The following is a 21368-nucleotide window of genomic DNA, read 5'->3' as shown; positions in this document are numbered from 1 at the left end:
GCTCTTCCTTACAGTAAAATTCCAATTTATGAATGTAGAAGGAAAGAGAGAAATAGAAAATCAACATCATGCAAACATCACAATATTGTTGCAGGAAAAAACTGCCAATGGATGCTAAAATTAATAGCAAAGAAACCGCACAACTTCCAAGTATCCTCTTCCACAAGCTAATTACCAATTAAAAGTAAAACGTGGGGAGAGAAACCTGGCAGACACTTCAATTAAGTAACTAAGGTTAAAACCACTAGTAACGTATGTATTAACATCTTACACCTCATATGATACACTGAAAAGGGCCTATTTCTATGGTAGTCTTGACAAAAATACATATCTATATTATCAGAGTAAGGAAATAAGAAAAACAAATATGAAATGGTAGAGGCAAGGAAGAACTCTGGAAAGCTGAATCAGAAATTGGAGGTGTCAGTATGGACTCAATTTCTAAAACATACATGAATATGAGCATGTGTGCATGCGCGTGCGCGCACACACACACACACACACACGTGCGTGCGCACGCGCGTTCCCTTGCTCTGCCAGCTAAAAGGGCCTAAGATCAGTGATATCCCAGGAGCAATGAGCATCCCTAGTTCTCAGATCTAAATTTCTAAATACTAACCCCCCCCAAAAGGAACCAGGCTCCTTGGAGAAAATGCCTGATTCCAGGGGTCAGGAAGGGAAGTACTAAATTAGTCTGCAATTTCTTGTTTTACTAGAAGGTAAGTAAGTGCTCAAAAAATTTCAGGGTATATCAAAAGGACAAATGAACCAGATTTGATGGGGTTCCCCCAAGCCAAATCTCAATTTAATATCAATATATATAAGTGTAGTAACAAATTATAATGCATTCAATAAAACAGAAACCCATGAGTATATACTTAAAATACAGTCACATGGATGGTAGATCAGAAAGAGAAAGAGAAAGATAACAGACAGACACAAGAGGATGATTCCTTACAGTAAACAGAGATAGATAAATAGATGATAGACAAGAGATTCCTTACAGTAAAAGGCTGATATACGTGAAGCATGCAGCAGCACTAGAAGTAACTATTTTGCAGCCATCACAATAAAGACTGGTTTAGATAATTATCAAGTATTGCTAAATCAGGGGAGGAGGACAGTAGATGTTTGACAAGGGGCAAAATACTTAAATCTTAAAGTATCTCCCCACAGACTGCTTAGTAGTTACCACAGGGAAAACAACTACACAGTGACGACATAGAACAATACTTTGACCAGGTGATCAAAATTAACATCAACATCGATTTCCTCAGATGTGATACTCTAACAAGGACAAATCACTTCTGTAGTATTTTGGCTGGGATACATAACCTCAATCTAATCATTAGAAAACACCAGACAAACCCAAATTGGAAGGCATTCTAAAACAACACACAAACACACACACACTGCTGACTATTTTCATTATGGAAAATTGATCTTCATGATAAACATTATCTGAAGGTAGAAATCATATCTTATCTTTGTATCTCCACCATCTATTACACTACCTGAAAATTAGAAACTGAGCTTAACAAACATTAGTTGACTGGATAGTCCCTGCCTAGACTGTAAGATGCTAAGTCCCAAACAGTGTCTTTATTCCTGCTTCCAGCCCCAAGCACAGTGAAAACACAAAGTATAGTGGCTAGAATAATGAATTTTTAAACTAGGTAAACAAAATTTTTTCATAATTTATACAATATTCTACATTCTAATCTCAACCAAATTTTCAAAAGTAAACTTTTTTCAAAACTTTTAAACACTGTATTAAAAAATCAGAGATTAGAAATTTAAAGACTCCAAATATACAAATAGTTATACACAAACATTTAAAAGCTTTTTCTACAATAGGAAAACCACAAAAATAAGTTGAAGTAACAAGATTTATGGATACAAGCAGTTAGAACTCAACTTTATTGTTACAACCAATTTTTATTTACAGAATATAAATCTCTTCAAAAAGATACATTCCTTCATTTAATCAATGCTGTAAAAGGCCTTATTGAACAGAAATAAAGCCTAAACATCACTTATATTTAAACAGAAATACAGATTCATTAAAAGTTTATGAACACATAGCAAAAATGCATTTTTATTTAAGCAGTTACATGAATGAGGCTGTTTTTAATTTTCTTCACTGGTAACCCCATTTTAACCAGAGAACAAATTTTACTTAAATTAACAGTAGTAAAAATGTAAAAATTAAATTTTAAACATGAAAAGAAGCAACAAAAAACAGGAAGTATCTTCATTACCAAACAGATTAACAAGTTCCCAGACACTCAGATACTTTCTGAGGCATATCAAAACACCTACATCAAACGTTGCATTCATTTGAGAGGTATCAATACATTTTCAGTGCTGAGACTATTTGTAGCACTTACAGTATTTACAGAGCAGCATTATACTACTATGGTTCACATTTGAGAAACATAAATTTAACCTTTATGCCACAATTTCCCAATTCAACATACAGCTAATGCAATGACAATTATTCATTTTGTTTTTTTCTTCTGAAACTGATAAGGACACTGTCATTTAACAACATGGAATAATGCCAGGTCTTCTTTCTTAAAATAATGGTATATTTTAAAATCCAAATACTTCAAATCATGGAAACTTCACCCAGCTATACAAAGGCTCCTAAATACAGTAGAGTTTAAAAGTTTCCTTTTTGCAGATTCTACCAATTTATAATGACTTTAGTACATGTAAGTAACAGGAAACTTCTTCAGATTGTTGCACAATAAAAATTACAGGGTGTCACTACATAATTTAAGTAGCAGCACAGCACAACCATGCAAGCGCTCTCATTTCCTCCACTGCTTTTGGGGGGTCTTTTCCAGTTCACAGGAGCTAGTTTACACGGATACCATCAGGTCTTAATCTCTCTGTTAAAGTTCCTTTTGAAATTTAACTAATGGAACAATTCAAATCAGCCAGCTTTTTCTTACCCTTCACTAACTCGTTCAAATATAACATGTAATGTTTTCAATTTGTATAAACACCTTGTGTTTTGTTAAAATGATTAATGGTATTAATACCATTAATGGGCAAGGTGTAGACAAAAATATGCCTACATTTAGGGATTAAGAGTATTTTACAGAGCATTTTTTCATAACTAGAAAGCCATAGGATGCGTAATGAACACAGATTTTATTTTAACTTGCTGTTTGATAACATCAGTAGCATAGTAAGTGCATTAAGTATAGGAAAGAAGAGAAAGCAGATTTCAGGACAGAAACCTACTAAAAACTTGAATTCTGAATGCCTCAAAGTCAAAAGGGTATTTTCTATAAGCACTGTATTATTTTTTCTATTCAAATAGTTTAAATCTGTCCATTTCAAATTATGATCCAGAAAGGAAAAATTTAGTGTTAACAACTGTTCAGAAAAGTCTAATTCATTGTGTAATATATCTTATTAATTTCAGTTTTCAAGTATTCAAGTAATGCAAACTCAAGCATTTTCTTTTATAGCAATACATTTACGGACTAAACCTCAAAGATGGGGAAAAATTCATTTAAAATAATCGTTACACTTTTCTGTCTGAAGACATCAAACCCAAGACATAACACTGTAATCTCACAAGTGGTATGTAGCAGAAAAAAAGGTGGTTCCATATAACTAATGTCTTTCATTAAAAAAAGAAACAAAAACAAAACAGATTGCCTTAATATGTAACTAAGTTTCCAGTCAAAGACATTCTAAAAATCTAATGAAGAAAATTCAGAGCAAATCAATTTTGAAATAAAGATAAAGCTGCTTTACCACATATTTATAATTCACTTTCCTTTGTGCATAAAAAACTACTAGCATTTGCCTTTTGTGTAAAGTAGTGCAAGCTGCTGCCAATAACAAAACTCTCCTCCTAGCATAAAGCATTGTTAACTTTGTCTATCAACTGAATGACTGACTAATATTAAAAGCTTAAGTCTATATCACTTTGGAATGTAGTATAAAACGCTTATTAAAAGCAATTTAAAGCAGAAAATCAAACTGATAGTTTTCTCATTTACATATGAAGGAATTCAAAAATGGTACAGAAAGCTTTGTGTAATGTAAAAAAGAAATATCTATATAACTTTAAAAGTGGAGGTTTTTAACTTTTAATTGAGAGTGTTTGGGGGGAATTTTTCCTTTAAATCTGGAAGGTTTCATAATAAATATATTTATGAAGTTAAATATTTTTAGTTCAGCAAAAATGGAATTAGCAGTCATTAAAAGAACACATACCTCTTCTGTGTTTTACAATCCCATAATGAACAGCTTTATACTTAGAGAAGCCAACTGAGACATGCTTAAGTTGAACTAGGAGCTATTACTTATCATCTCCCTTGTATATGTGGGACTTAAGATTCACACTGAGATATATAAAAACTCAGGGTTTTTTTGTAGAAAAAGGTTAACAGCATTGAAAACAGAAAAGGATAACACTTCAGTCTGCAATCATAAAATTATATTTTTAATTTGCCTTAGCTTAGAATCATGACTCAAATAATGGAATTCTAACAATGTATTAATTTACTGCTTGCAAGAATCTAACCTCCAAAAACTAGTGGTCAACTAAAGATTGAAAAAAAGTCATATTAGGCACTGAGAGGCTAAATAAATAAGTACTGACATTAACAAAAACTGACAAACCCTATTTCCAGTTCCTCTTGTTACCCCACTGTGCAGCCCGATTTGTTGGCTATTTCCAGTCTAAAACCAAAGAGCTGGATCATTACCTTACAGAAAAATGTCTGCAAAAGGGAAAAGAATGCAAAACAATACACAATCTCATATGCAACATACAACTCACACTAATTTACAAATTTTTATTTACACTGTTTTATATACATTCCAGGCAGACCTAGTTGATGAGTTTTGTGCTCATATTGATCTCAAATGATCATGTATGTGAACAGTATGATTTACTACCACATCTCTTTAATTCCCAGAAAGTGGTGGTAACATGGGGTCAGGAGGGAAAAAAATCAAGTATTACTGGTCAGGTAAGATCATACAAGTATGTAAGGAACAAAGGGAAAACAAATTGTGGAATTTCGCTTGCTAAAGCATCCAGGCCACTATGGTCTATTGACTAACAGTGAGTATACATGAATGCCACTTCTCTAACAACCATTTTCATATTTACAAAATGAGCTTACTATCAGTTGAGTTATTAGGTAAGGCATTCAAGTTCCTTAGCTTAACATAAAAAGGCAAAAGACATCTCAGCAAGCCACAGGACAAAGTTTAGAGGGATGTTTTCCCTTTAGAATCCCTTAAATGGTCAATTAAAAGGGAAGCAAATTTTGAACCCTATTATTAGGCTGAAGCATGATCCCAAAAACCTGTACAGGAAGTGGGAACATCATAATACCCAAAATCTAGCCTAAAAGTGGGGGAAATATCTTAAATACCTTATTTTGTTCCCAAGATTCATTGCCTAGGGCTAAAGTGAGAGCCTTTATTCCCCTCTACATTCACTTCTATATGAATCTCTCTGAACCACTTACAAGAGTATCACAGCTAGCAGCTATGCACAATCTACCAGCAATGGCTCAGTGAATCTCTATTCAAAATAATTTGAAGAATATGGAGTAAGGTAGAAAAATGATCTTCTCTCTTCCCACAGTTCTCCAAGATATATGTGCACTTTTAAGAAGTCAGAAAGCAAAAAAATCAAGAGTACTACATAGTCTTCATTGTTCTAAGAAAATGTTCCAGCCCCAGATGAAAATTCCATGAAAAACAATTTTTCAAGTTCACTCTAACATTACATAAAAAGCTATTCATTGTTTAATTGGTTCCTTTCATTTAGTTAATTAGGTAAAATTCTATTGATCCTACAGTAATATGGTTTATAAAAACAGAAGTGAACATTTGTAACATTGGGGAGGTAGAAAACAAATCTTGGTCTAACACTGTTATATAGACACAAAACAGATTTTAAGATTCTATTCATGTAACTAGAATTTACCATTTTAAATGGCCTGTAAGTGTTTCTACTTACTTTATTAGCTTTAAACATCTTGAGATAATCCAAGTATTTTAAAGCACTTATCTGAGAATACAAGTCACTTGGAATAATACATCAGACTCCCCAGAAGATTTCTCAGAGGATAAATTTGTAGTTGCATATTCTGAATATGCAGATCCATTAAGCCAACTTTGTACATGGGCACTTATGTGACCAAAGTGCAAAGCTTGTCAGACTAATTTTCTAAGCAAAGTTAACCATGACTGCTCAACTCTACACAGCAGTCTTCAAAACTGGATGCTTGCTTATCTATCCCAAAGATCTAAGTTCCTTCCAAATAATAACTGCCGTCCTCTCGCTCTCAAACAGACAAAAACAAACAAACAAAATCAAAAGAAATCAAACCAAACAGAAGCCCTCCTACCATGAGTATTTTTGCTTAATTCACATTGTTATATCAGATTTTAAGTGTACAAGATCCATGTTCTAAATGTTCCTTATTTAATTCTTTTAACCACCTCAACTTATTTCTCTGAAACTATTGATACATTTATCAAGTAATCATTTGCTATCATTCTAAAGACATGGAGCCATACTAAAACATTAAAACCACAGTGTAAGGAATGAATCTGAAGAAGTAAAAAGGAATTCATCTAAATGACATTTTCTTGTTCCCAAGTATGATAAGCATTCTGTCTTTGTTTCAAAAATTAGCAATTGCTGTACTAGCTACTATTTAATAACAAACAAAATATACAACATCTCAATAAGTAAAACAAAATTTTGGTTAGAAACAATTTGATATAGTAAAATTTTAAAAACAAACTGTAACTTAAATGACCATATATAGTATATGAAAACATTATTTAATACAGATTTTGGTAACATAAAATCATCATATATCTATTCCAGGATTATATGGTAAATATTAATATTTATACTGCCAGACTATATAGCAAGAGGGGAATTTAATTCTAAGATGTTCCCCCCCCCCCAAAAATGCTTTCCAATACTCCAGAAAGATGTACCACTAGCATAGACAGTGAATGTACTTCAATCTCCTAAACAGATATTTTTCTATGAACATCTTAAGTTATCTAAACCAGTGTCTGGCATTCCAAGACTAAATGATTCATTTAACTAACAGTGTGTCAAAATAAAAAGGTTACACTAAACACCTAAAATGTTTACTAAAATTAATCTTATTAAAGTAAAACTTAAAAAAAAATTTTCTCTGGAAAATTTTCGTTGCTTACACTCAACAAACAGATGAAACAGATGAAAACAGTCACAGAATTCATGTTAAATTTATAATAAATAATTCACATATAACATAGATTAAATTATCAAAGGATTAAACTGACATCTTTATACCTTTTTGCTGATTTAACAAACTTCTTACCCACCACATACTGAGAGCAGTAGGTGTATTTCTTGACATCATTCAGACTTTTTAAAAAATAAATTGGTTGTTTAGAAGCATAATTTGTAAAGCAAGATAACCAAATTAAAATAATTTTAACATATATTGGCTTTTTGGAATTTCTTAAAATATCCACAAGCATTGTTCAGCTACTTAAGAATAATTAAATGTCTTCTTTACTCAGGCACCTTTAATGCAGTAACCTCAGGCTTCATTTTAAAGTATTGGTTAAAACGAACAATTGCATACCTATTGAGAAAAGAGAGTAACAACATAATTAGAGCTAAAAACCTTAATCCTTCGTTTATTTCCACCCACCCTTTCTAAACTGATTTTTTTTTTAAGTTTTTAAATTTTCAAGGGACATATTTTTAGTTTATTGCACCACCTACTGGACACTTTTCTAATACTGAGATCATTTAACAGATTATACCAGATTTCCTTGCAGACCAATTATTAAATGTATGCAACCTCTGCAGCATTTGACTAAAAATAATAACTACAATGTCCCCTATAAATTCTACATGTAAATCCCAAAAGAGTAGAGACAAATGTAATGCATACAGTAAAATTAAACTTACCCAAGGAAATCAAACTCAATAGTGGAGTATTTGGCTTGAATCAAAGCCCACAATCCCCAAAAGAAATGTGAAGCCTAAAAAAAGGGAAGAAAAATCAAGAATTATGATAATGCATTTCTTTGTAAAACAAATATTAAACTGTAAGTTTTCTTCTTTTTCATCAACTACATGAACAATACTTTCTTGATGCTTTTTTACCACAAAGTGTCTAAAACATAGGTAATACTGAAGTGTACAGTTATCTGGATGGCTATAGACCACTTCTGTCCACAAAAGAGGTTATAATAAATTATAATCACTAAAAAAGAAATAGAGCCCAGTTCCTGTACCATGCTCTGTGTGGGCAAAATTGTTTTTGTGTGGTCATCAGCACTGATACATGTTGTTAGCTAAGTGTTTTTAATGGGTCATAATTGCTAACAGGATTTCCTATAAAATACATTAACAAAGGACTTTGTTTCTTAAAATATATACAAAAAGGAAAATCCAAATCTCAAAAACAAAACATATACTGAAACCTGAAGATGTTCAGGGGGTGACAAATTTCTGAAATCAATTTTTATTGACCCAACAATTCTGCGCAATCAACGATGATATAAAGTTACACAACTTGACTTATGCTGGAGAAAAATGAGTCGTAGGACTTAAAGAGTAAACAGATGACTGTATAATTAGGAGTTGCACAATAATTTTGTATGTGTGCTTTACAATCTATTTTCATTTAATCACGATATTTTAAGATTCTGAGGGAGAAACCAAGATAGCGGAGTAGAAGGACGAGCTCTCACTCCCTCTTATGAGAACACCAGAATCACAACTAGCTGCTGGACAATCATCTACAGGAAGACACAGGAACTCACCAAAAAAGATACCCCATATCCAAAGACAAAGGAGAAGCCACAATGAGACGGTAGGAGGGGCGCAATTACAGTAAAATCAAATCCCATAACTGCTGGGTGGGTGACTCACAAACTGGAGAACACTTATAACACAGGAGTCCACCCACTGGAGTGAAGGTTCTGAGCCCCACGTCAGGCTTCCCAACCTGAGGGTCTGGCAACGGGAGGAGGAATTCTTAGAGAATCAGACTTTAGAAGGCTGGAGGGATTTGATTGCAGGACTTCGACAGGACTGGGGGAAACAGAGACTCCACTCTTGGAGGGCACACACAAAGTAGTGTGCGCATCGGGACCCAGGGGAAGGAGCAGTGACCCCATAGGAGACTGAACCAGACCTACCTGCTAGTGTTGGAGGGTCTCCTGCAGAGGCGGGGTGTGTCTCTGTTTCACCGAGGGGATGGGGACACTGGCAGCAGAAGTTCTGGGAAGTACTCCTTGGCGTGAGCCCTCCCAGAGTCTGTCATTAGCCCCACCAAAGAGCTCAGGTAGGCTCCAGTCTTGGGTTGCCTCAGGCCAAACAACCAACAGGGAGGGAATCGAGCCCCACCCATCAGCAGTCAAGTGGATTAAAGTTGTACTGAGCTCTGGCCAACAGAGCAACAGTCAGCTCTACCCACCACCAGTCGCTCCCATCAGGAAACTTACACAAGCCTCTCAGATAGCCTCATCCACCAGAGGGCACACAGCAGAAGCAAGAAAAACTACAATCCTGCAGCCTGTGGAACAAAAACCACATTCACAGAAAGACAGACAAGATGAAAAGGCACAGGGCTATGTACCAGATGAAGGAACAAGATAAAACCCCAGAAAAACAACTAAATGAAGTGGAGATAGGCAACTTTCCAGAAAAAGAATTCAGAATAATGACGGTGAAGATGATCCAGGACCTCGGAAAAAGAATGGAGGCAAAGATCGAGAAGATGCAAGAAGTGTTTAACAAAGACCTAGAAGAATTAAAGAACAAACAAACAGAGATGAACAATACAACAACTGAAATGAAAACTACACTTGAAGGAATCAATCGCAGAATAACTGAGGCAGAAGAACGGATAAGTGACCTGGAAGACAGAATGGTGGAATTCACTGCTGCAGAACAGAATAAAGGAAAAAGAATGAAAAGAAATGAAGACAGCCTAAGAGACCCCTGGGACAACATTAAACACAACATTTGCATTATAGGGGTCCCAGAAGGAGAAGAGAGAAAGGACCCAACAAAATATTTGAACAGATTATAGTCGAAAACTTCCCTAACATGGGAAAAGAAATAGCCACCCAAGACCAGGAAGCGCAGCGAGTCCCATATAGGATAAACCCAAGTAGAAACATGCCAAGACACATAGTAATCAATTTAGCAAAAATTAAAGACAAAGAAAAATTATTGAAAGCAGCAAAGGAAAAACGACAAATAACATACAAGGGAACTCCCATAATGTTACAGCTGATTTCTCAGCAGAAACTCTACAAGCCAGAAGGGAATGGCATGATATACTTAAAGTGATGAAAGGGAAGAACCTACAATCAAGATTACTCTACCCAGCAAGGATCTCATTCAGATTCGACAGAGAAATCAAAAGCTTTACAGACAAGCAAAAGCTAAGAGAATTCAGCACCACCAAACCAGCTCTACAACAAATTCTAAAGGAACTTCTCTAAGTGGGAAACACAAGAGAAGAAAAGGACCTACAAAAACAAACCCAAAACGATTAAGAAAATGGCCATAGGAACATATATATCGATAATTACCTTAAACGTGAATGGATTAAATGCTCCAAACAAAAGACACAGGATTGCTGAATGGACACAAAAACAAGACCCATATATATGCTGTCTACAAGAGACCCACTTCAAACCTAGGGACACATTCAGACTGAAAGTGAGGGCATGGAAAAAGATATTCCATGCAAATGGAAATCAAAAGAAGCTGGAGTAGCAATACTCATATCAGATAAAATAGACATTAAAACAAAGACTATTACAACAGGCAAAGAAGGAAACTACATAATGATCAAGGGATCAATCCAAGGAGAAGATATAACAATTATAAATATATATGCACCCAACAAAGGAGCACCTCAATACATAAGGCAACTGCTCACAGCTATAAAAGAGGAAATCGACAGTAACACAATAATAGTGGGGGACTTTAACACCTCACTTACACCAATGGACAGATCATCCAAAATGAAAATAAATAAGGAAACAGAAGCTTTAAATGACACAATAGACCAGATAGATTTAACTGATATTTATAGGAGACTCCATCCAAAAACAGCAGATTACACTTTCTTCTCAAGTGCACACGGAACATTCTCCAGGATAGATCACATCTTGGGTCTCAAATCAAGCCTCAGTAAATTTAAGAAAATTGAAATCACATCAAGCATCTTTTCTGACCACAACGGTATGAGATTAGAAATCAATTACAGGGAAAAAAACGTAAAAAACACAAACACATGGAGGCTAAACAATATGTTACTAAATAACCAAGAGATCACTGAAGAAATCAAAGAGGAAATCAAAAAATACCTAGAGACAAATGACAATGAAAACACGATGATCCAAAACCTATGCGATGCAGCAAAAGCAGTTCTAAGAGGGAAGTTTATAGCTATACAATCCTACCTCAAGAAACAAGAAAAACCTCAAGTAAACAATCTAACCTTACACCTAAAGGAACTAGAGAAAGAAGAACAAACAAAACCCAAAGGTAGCAGAAGGAAAGAAATCATACGGATCAGAGCAGAAATAAATGAAATAGAAACAAAGAAAACAATAGCAAAGATCAATAAAACTAAAAGCTGTTTCTTTGAGAAGATAAACAAAATTGATAAACCATTAGCCAGATTCATCAAGAAAAAGAGGGAGAGGACTCAAATCAATAAAATTAGAAATGAAAAAGGAGGGCTTCCGTGGTGGCGCAGTGGTTGAGAGTCTGCCTGCCAATGCAGGGGACACGGGTTCGAGCCCTGGTCTGGGAAGATCCCACATGCTGCGGAGCAACTGGGCCCGTGAGCCACAACTACTGAGGCTGCGCGTCTGGAGCCTGTGTTCCACAACAAGAGAGGCCGCGATAGTGAGAGGCCCGCGCACCGCGATGAAGAGTGGCCCCCTCTTGCCGCAACTAGAGAAAGCCCTCACACAGAAACGAAGACCCAACACAGCCAAAAATAAATCAATCAATTAATTAATTAATTTTTAAAAAAGTGTTTTAACATAGATTAAAAACCATGTAAAAAAAAAAAGAAATGAAAAAGAAGTTACAACAGACACTGCAGAAATACAAAGCATCCTAAGAGACTACTACAAGCAACTCTATGCCAATAAAATGGACAACGTGGAAGAAATGGACAAATTCTTACAAAGGTATAACCTTCCAAGACTGAACCAGGAAGAAATAGAAAATATGAACAGACCAATCACAAGTAATGAAATTGAAACTGTGATTAAAAATCTTCCAACAAACAAAGTCCAGGACCAGATGGCTTCACAGGTGAATTCTATCAAACATTTAGAGAAGAGCTAACACCCATCCTTCTCAAACTCTTACAAAAAATTACAGAGGATGGAACACTCCCAAACTCATTCTATGAGGCCACCAACACCCTGATACCAAAACCAGACAAGGATACTACACAAAAAGAAAATTACAGACCAATATCACTGATGAATATAGATGCAAAAATCCTCGACAAAATACTAGCAAACAGAATCGAACAACACATTAAAAGGATCATACACCATGATCAAGTGGGATTTATCCCAGCGATGCAAGGATTCTTCAATATACGCAAATCAATCAATGTGGTACACCATATTAACAAACTGAAGAATAAAAACCATATGATCATCTCAATAGATGCAGAAAAAGCTTTTGGCAAAATTCAACACCCATTTATGATAAAAACTCTCCAGAAAGTGGGCATAGAGGGAACCTATCTCAACATAATAAAGGCCATATACGACAAACCCACAGCAAACATCATTCTCAATGGTGAAAAACTGAAAGCATTTCCTCTAAGATCAGGAACGAGACAAGGATATCCACTCTCACCACTATTATTCAACAGAGTTTTGGAAGTCCTAGCCACGGCAATCAGAGAAGAAAAAGAAAGAAAAGGAATACAAATTGGAAAAGAAGAAGTAAAACTGTCACTGTTTGCAGATGACATGATACTATACACAGAGAATCCTAAATATGCCACCAGAAAACTACTAGAGCTAATCAATGAATTTGGTAAAGTTGCAGGATACAAAATTAATGCACAGAAATCTCTTGCATTCCTATACACTAATGATGAAAAATCTGAAAGAGAAATTAAGGAAACACTCCCATTTACCATTGCAACAAAAAGAATAAAATACCTAGGAATAAACCCACCTAGGGAGACAAAAGACCTCTTTGCAGAAAACTATAAGACACTGATGAAAGAAATTAAAGATGATACCAACAGATGGAGAGATATACCATGTTCTTGGATTGGAAGAATCAACATTGTGAAAATGACTATACTACACAAAGCAATCTACAGATTCAATGCAATCCCTATCAAATTACCAATGGCATTTTTTACGGAACTAGAACAAATCATCTTAAGATTTGTATGGAGACACAAAAGACCCCGAATAGCCAAAGCAGTCTTGAGGGAAAAAAACGGAGCCGGAGGAATCAGGTTCCCTGACTTCAGACTATACTACAAAGCTACAGTAATCAAGACAATATGGTACTGGCACAAAAACAGAAACATAGATCAATGGAACAAGATAGAAAGCCCAGAGGTAAACCCATGCACCTATGGTCAACTAATCTATGACAAAGGAACCAAGGATATGCAACTGAGAAAAGACAGTCTCTTCAATAAGTGGTGCTGGGAAAGCTGGACAGCTACATGTAAAAGAATGAAATTAGAATACTCCCTAACAAAATACACAAAAATAAACTCAAAATGGATTAGAGACCTAAATGTAAGACTGGACACTATAAAACTCTTAGAGGAAAACATAGGAAGAACACTCTTTGATATAAATCACAGAAAGATCTCTTTTGATCCAACTCCTAGAGTAATGGAAATAAAAACAAAAATAAACAAATGGGACCTAATGAAACTTCAAAGCTTTTGCACAGCAAAGGAAACCATAAACAAGACGAAAAGACAACCCTCAGAATGGGAGAAAATATTTGCAAAGGAATCAACAGACAAAGGATTAATCTCCAAAATATATAAACAGCTCATGCAGCTCCTTATTAAAAAAACAAACAACCCAATCCAAAAATGGGCAGAAGACCTAAATAGACATTTCTCCAAAGAAGACATACAGATGGCCAAGAAGCACATGAAAAGCTGCTCAGCATCACTATTAGATAAATGCAAATCAAAACTACAAAGAGGTATCACCTCATACCAGTTAGAATGGGTTTCAACAGAAAATCTACAAACAACAAATGCTGGGGAGGGTACGGAGAAAAGGGAACCCTCTTGCACTGTTGGTGGGAATGTAAACTGATACAGCCACTATGGAGAACAGTATGGAGGTTCCTTAAAAAACTAAAAATAGAATTACCATATATATGATCCAGCAATCCCACTACTGGGCATATACCCAGAGAAAACCACAATTCAAAAAGACACATGCACCCCAATGTTCATTGCAGCACTATTTACAGTAGCCAGGTCATGAAGCAACCTAAATGCCCATCGACAGGCGAATGGATAAAGAAGATGTGGTACATATATACAATGGAATATTACTCAGCCATAAAAAGGAACGAAATTGGGTCATCTGTTGAGACGTGGATGGATCTAGAGACTGTCATACAGAGTGAGGTAAGACAGAAAGAGAAAAACAAATATTGTATATTAACGCATATACATGGAACCTAGAAAAATGGTACAGATGAACCGGTTTTCAGGGCAGAAATTGAGACACAGATGTAGAGAATAAACGTATGGACACCAAGGGGGGAAAGCGGCGGGTAGTGGGGGTGGTGGTGTGATGAACTGGGCGATTGGGATTGACATACATACACTGCTGTGGATAAAATTGATGACTATTAAGAACCTGCTGTATAAAAAAATAAATTAAATAAAATTAAAAAAAAAAAAGCATACTCACAGATAAAAAGAACAAACTAGTGGTTACCACTTGGGGTGGGCAATATAGGGGTGGGGGAAAAAAGGGTTATCATGGGGTTATATGAAGTCACATGTGTGATACTTTTAGAAATTGTAAAGCACTATAAAATTTTTAAAATCTTTCATTCAATAAAAAATTACAATAAAAAAAAAAATTGGCAGTGTTTTGGTCAGTTCAGTAAAGCTACACAGAAAAGATTGCCAAGCATATGCTGCTCCTAGTTTTTATGCCTTCTGTGGTTCAGATGCATTTCTTTCATTCTGATTACTTAGGAATACTTATCTCCAGCTTGCTTTTTCCCATTAGTTTCTGTCTACTTTACTGTCTTCAATTTATCTTGTTTAATGACAGATTTTTAAAGCACTTGGTACTTTACTTTTTTAGTCATCATTCTTTTTATATCCCTACTTATTACATCTTATTAGAAAACATATTTTGTTCTGTGTTTCAGTTTTTTCTGCTACATATTTATGAGCCTTCCAATTGGCTTTCTCTTTGAAAGCATTAAACAGAATATTGGTATAAATTATATTGTACATACAAGCAAAAATAAAAGTTGCATGTGTACATTTTTAACACTTACATAGATTGATATTTAGCTTACATTTATCTCTACCTATGCATTTTTAGATTAGCTATAATCCACATCCAAATATTTAGACCATCTGTTCTCATATCTTGAAAATGGATTGATCTATATTTTTCCCTACTGGAATCCTACCTTACTATATATCCAGCTTTAATTTTCATATCTTTCTATAGTGGTCAGATTCTACTAAGTTTTACCATTGCACTGTACTCCTTAGCTTTTCTAGGCTGGGACTACACAACACTGCATTGAACAGAGTTAAATATTTGATAATCTAAAAAAAAAAAAAAAAAGTTTCTGATAACACTAAGACTTTACTTCCCAAGAAATACTCTATTCTAACTAGAAATACTATAACTAGAAAAAAATTACTAGGTGTGTGGCTGTAAGCAACTTAATTAACCCCTCTGTACATTTGTTCCCTCATCTGTAAAATGCAAGTGAGATATTATAATTTATAATAAGATATAGACATTTGATCTTCATTCACTGTTCCTGGCTCATAGCTCCTTGGACTTTCCTAAGCATAGAGCAACTGGGAGCATCTTTTGTTATAATATTTGGTCTTTTGTCATTGGTTCCTGAAATAGTTCCACAGCCATAAATGTGAAAGGAATGTCTTTGTTATTCTTAACAAGCCCCTTTCAACCACATGTTAATGAGGTGTCTTTTAGAAAGCCCCTAAGCTTGAGGGCTGGTTGCCAGGGAAACTAACCACGTGATTAGAAGGTTGGAACTTTAGGCCCCACCACCTCCAGACTTCCAGGGAGGGAAGAGGGACTGAAAACTGAGATGGCCAATGATTTAATCAATCTTGCTTTGGTAATGAAGCATCCACTAAAACCTAAAAGGAAGGGGTTTGGAGAGCTTCCATATTTCGTGAACCAGAACCTACGCACATGCTGGGAGGGTGGTACACCTGAAACTCCACAGGAACGTAAGTTCCTACACCCAGGACACTTCCAGACCTCACAGTACTGTACCTCTTCATCCAACTGTTCTTCTGTATCCTTATAATATCCTTTATGATAAACTGGTAAACAAATGTAAACGTTTCTCTGAGTTCTGTGAGCCACTCTAGCAAATTAATAGGCCCCAAGGAGGGAGTTGTGGAAGCCTCCCATTTAAAGCCAGTGGACTTGTGAGTGGCTAAAGGGGTGAGGGGGCAGTCTTGTGGGACTGAACCTTTAACCTATGGAATCTGACACTATCTCCAGGTGGATAGTGTCAGACCTGAGTTAAATTTGTAGGACACCCAATCACTGCCTGCTGAGAACTAGAGAACTGATTGGTGTGTGGAAAAAAAACCACATCGGAGCAGCTGGCATACAACAAACATTCAATAAAATGTTAATTATTATAATTATATGAAACCAAAATGACAAAAATGATGAAGATTTTTTTAAATGGTCTTCTTTCTGTCTAAGGCAGTGTCTCAGGTATTGAAAAGTGATTTATGAGATGAGATGCCTTCCTTCTTTTGAAAGTCTCAATCAGTGGTTCTCAAAGTGGTCCATGAATCCATGGAAGATTCTGAGGCCCAAAACTATTTTCATAATAATACTAATATGTTACTTGCCTTTTCGACTATGTTCACATTTGCAATGATGAAAAAGCAATACTGGGTGAAGCTCCCGGTACCTTAACATAAGTCAAGGTAGTGGTACCAAACTGAATTAGTATAGTAGTCTTATTCTTCACTACCACCACACACTCACAGTACAAATCCAGTCTCACTAAAGAATGTCCTTTAATAGTTAAAGTCCTTTAACTATTAATTTTATTAAATCTCCACCCTTGAGTACATGATATTCTGATATTCTGTGGGATGATACAGGAAGTACATATAAAGCATGGCTGACGCATACCCAAAGCATGAAGCTGTCTCAAGGAAAACCACATATGACTGAGTTGTGAGCTAAACTCGCACATTTTTAATGGAACATCATTTTTACTTGAAGAACAACTGACATATGAACTAGAGTTATTAGACTTGGGTATTTGGCAGACATTTCTCAAATATAAAAAAGAGAACTTGTCATTTCAATGAGAATAACTGACAGTATTTGTTACCAATAACAGACTTTGACTATTCAACCTAAAATTAGAACTTTGGAAAATTTGTATTCAACTCTGTGAGCTTATCAGCTTCTTAATAAAGTACCTAAAACTTTTCTGATACTGGTGGTGATATCAATAAATGTGATTTTTAAAATATCATATAATGAGATGTATCAACTTTTAGAAGTTCTATACAGCTCAATAAATCCATATTTTCCAAATGACTAATGAATGACATTCAAATTACAAAATCACGCATTGATAAAAGAACCATTCAAAGTGCAAGATAAACTAATGGAGATTAATGTAATAGAATACAAAAGTTAACTTAAGTGTTCAGACTGAACATTACAATTAACCTTTAAGAAACTATCACTTGCTGAGTTTTGGTGAAGCATCAAAAAAGAATATCCACAATTCTCTGAAAAGGCAAAATGCTCCTCTATTCCAACAACCCTATGTGTGTGAAACAGGACTATCTTCATATACTTCAACCGAAACCATACATTGTAAGAGATGAAATGCAGAAGCAAATATGAGAATACAGCTTTTGTTATGCCAGACATTACAGAGGTTTGTAAAAGTATAACAAATTATGTCATCCTTCTCACTGAAGTGTTTTTTGATTTGGAAAATAGTTATTTTTCATTTTTAAAATGCTGTTTATGTTAATATGAGCTTTTTAAAAAAATATGTATTTAATAAATATTTTGAATTTGTTTTAATTTCCAAGAATGGTAAATACTGATAATTAAACCATATAAACAAAATCTCGTAGAGGTCTTCAAAAAAGTTTTGGAAGCGTAAAATAAGGTACTGAGACCAAAAAGTTTGAGAACCATTAGTCTTAATCACCTCAGCATATTCTAATGATATAAAAATCATCTGCAAATGGTATCATAATCTCTACCTATTAGGTGGGTTCTGTAGTAGAAAAGACTAAAATCAGGGGACATTCTACACCTAAAAATAACATCAAAACAGCTCTCCCCACCATTTCAAGCAGTGCTGGCAAATGTATTTCTCAATTTTTATTCATACAGTAATGTAAAATAACTAAATGATTCTATACTAGAGAAGCATTATACATAAAACTTCACTTTTTTGGTAGGTAACACCTTTTATAGGGTGAAAAATTAAAATTTTATATGTAACATTAGACTCATAAACAGATAAAAGGGGAAGTGAGGAAATAGCCCATTTGTCATTTTGCATTCCCAAAAATGGCAAAGAGAGAATATTTAAGTACAAATAATATAATAATCTGTGATTCTATGATTTACTAATACTACTTCTCTCAGATTTGGAAGTTATGGATATGTAAGTCTCTCTATCAAAGGGTATTTTAATTCCTAGGCTACCCACACCTGTTGCAAAGAAAAATTAAAAGCTTTATATGGTGAACAAATAACTAAAATGAATCCTCAAACTGTTTCCTGAAAACCTCAATATAACTTTAATATTTTACTTAGAAAGAAACTGAAGTCTGCCAACAATGTGTCTAAAAACTCCTCAAAGCTTAAAAAAACCCCTGTATTCCCTATTTGGTTTTGTAATGCAAATACCTACTTTTGTTTGTCATCTCCGCAACATTAATTAATTATAGTAAACAATTAATTAGAAGTGAAATCTTTTAATATTGAGAAGTCTGATCATATCATTTACCAAACATTTATTTATTTAGAACATTACCAAACATTTACCAAACAATAAACATTTACCAAACATTATTTAGAACAGCTACACCTCGATCTTATTCAAACCTCTTTTCTTCCCTTATCAAAACAGCTTTATAACTTATGTATGTGCTGTCTTCTTCATGACAAGTGATTAAGGAAAGAGGAGGAAACAGTATTTAAGACACATCCATAAGGAACAAGAGGAACTTGCCGGAGAATACAGGGAAAAGGGCATTCTAGGTAGAAAGGAATAATCTATACAAAAGCATACAGGCTTAAAACACCCTGGAGTGTTTAGAAAACAAGATGACTCTGCCAGAGAGGAGGTGGGAGGTGAGAAATTTAGTGGGAAATAAGACAATTTGTAGATGCTATCATTTGGATTTCATTCTGTTAAGTCATGGGGAGTCATAAAGTAGGAAAGTGACACAATCAGATTCATAAATTAGATTCTAGTTATTAGAAAGAGCGCTTTTAAAATATACAGTGTGAATTACAGACAGAAAAAACCTGGAGGTAAAGAGACCAGTAAAAACTAACATAGGTGAGAGACAAAGGCCTTAATCAAAGGTCACGCAATTAAGGAGAAAGGTTTGGAATTGACAGAATTTTAGAATAGAACCGGAAAAGAGAAACAATGTGAGAAGAAGAGGAACACATGAAAAAAAATTCTTTCCTGGTTTCAGAATACAGCAACAGAATGGACAGCATTTCAATTAAGTCAAGATAGTACAATAAAGAATAAAGAATGGGACAGAGGATAGGATGCAGAAAATAAAATTCAAGTTTGGACACCTTGTGGTCAAATACTAATGGGACCCCGGATAGATAGAGTCAGTACTGATCTGGAGCCTGTCAGTGGGATCATTAACAGAAAGGGCAATAAAAGCCAGGGGACTAGATCACCCAATAAAAGTATATAAAGTGGAGAACTCTCCAGTAGTCCAGTGGTTAGGACTCCGTGTTCTCACTGCCGAGGGCCTGGGTTCAATCCCTGGTCAGGGAACTAAGATCTCACAAGCCGTGTGGCACGGCCAAAAAAAAAAAAAAAGTACATAAAGTACATAAAATGAAAGGAGGGAGGCCCCAAATCCGAATACTAGGAAACACTAGCGTGTAAGAGGGTTGGAGGAAGAGTAAGAAGAAAGAGGAGCCAGAGAAGGAGACAAGCAGGAGGGCACAAAAGAGGAAAACCAAGGAAGAATGGGACCACAAAAATTAACGAAAAAAAAATTGGAATCAATGGAAAATAATGTCAAATGCTATGGACAGATCAAGTAAGATAAAGACTGAAGAGTTTTAACTGGATTTAGCAATTATGTCATTATTGTTAAGAAAACCCTATATTCTCTACTTTAAGATCATGCTTAAATAGAATAAATAGAAACAGCAGGCATCCTAGGATGAACTGGAGAGCATGTCATTAATTTAACCAACAGTTCTACTCAAAATAGACATCAGAACAGCAGGTAAAGAAGCCACCTTTCAGCACACCTCTTACTTAAGATGTATTCTGTATGGCTCTGGGGGAATGCTGCTCTTAAGACTATGGAAACAGTACACCTGTGAGCCACCAATAGGGTCTTTTTGTGAAGACTACATAGCAAATATTCCCCATGTCAACTGCAGAGAATTATATTAAAACTAAAAAGAAGTAGTAGCTAAAATAACTTCAACCCAGTATTCAATTTAATTGTCTCAACACCTTAGCTGAAAGCTCATTCTAATGGCATCACGTCATTCTCAAAAGGTAATTTAAATGAACTAAAATTTGAAAGCGTAAATGCATTTAGAGTAAAGAGAAGTGGGTCTTGAAAATAATAAAGCATTACAATATCAAAGATGCAGGAAATAACTGCTTATCAAAAGAAGGTCAGTAAGACAAAATACTGGTGGTTATGAAAACATAATTCTACTAGTCCTTCCAATCTACTTTTATCGTGTTAACATGATATGTTAACATGTTAACATGTGATGATTAAATGTATTGTGGAAAAACCTTACTACCCATAAGTCTGTCCTTGATTATG

General features: G+C 35.0%; 1 protein-coding gene across 1 annotated transcript in view; it reads right to left on the bottom strand.

Annotated features, from left to right (window-relative positions):
• Nucleotides 1-4185: 4185 nt before the first annotated feature.
• ETNK1 (ethanolamine kinase 1) overlaps nucleotides 4186-21368 on the bottom strand; it is a 70639-nt gene continuing 53456 nt past the window's right edge. Inside the window, exons 7-8 of the mRNA XM_059935447.1 lie at nucleotides 7979-8052; nucleotides 4186-7646 (exon numbers count right to left, since the gene is read on the bottom strand). Coding sequence (XP_059791430.1) covers nucleotides 7574-7646; nucleotides 7979-8052 — 147 coding nt within the window. The 3' untranslated portion in view covers nucleotides 4186-7573. The remainder of the gene's footprint in view (nucleotides 7647-7978; nucleotides 8053-21368) is intronic.

Source organism: Balaenoptera ricei, chromosome 10, assembly GCF_028023285.1.
Source record: "Balaenoptera ricei isolate mBalRic1 chromosome 10, mBalRic1.hap2, whole genome shotgun sequence".
NCBI classification, from domain to species: Eukaryota; Metazoa; Chordata; class Mammalia; order Artiodactyla; family Balaenopteridae; genus Balaenoptera; species Balaenoptera ricei.
The sequence above is the reverse complement of the archived record's forward strand: the minus strand, read 5'-3'. Positions and strand labels throughout refer to the sequence as shown.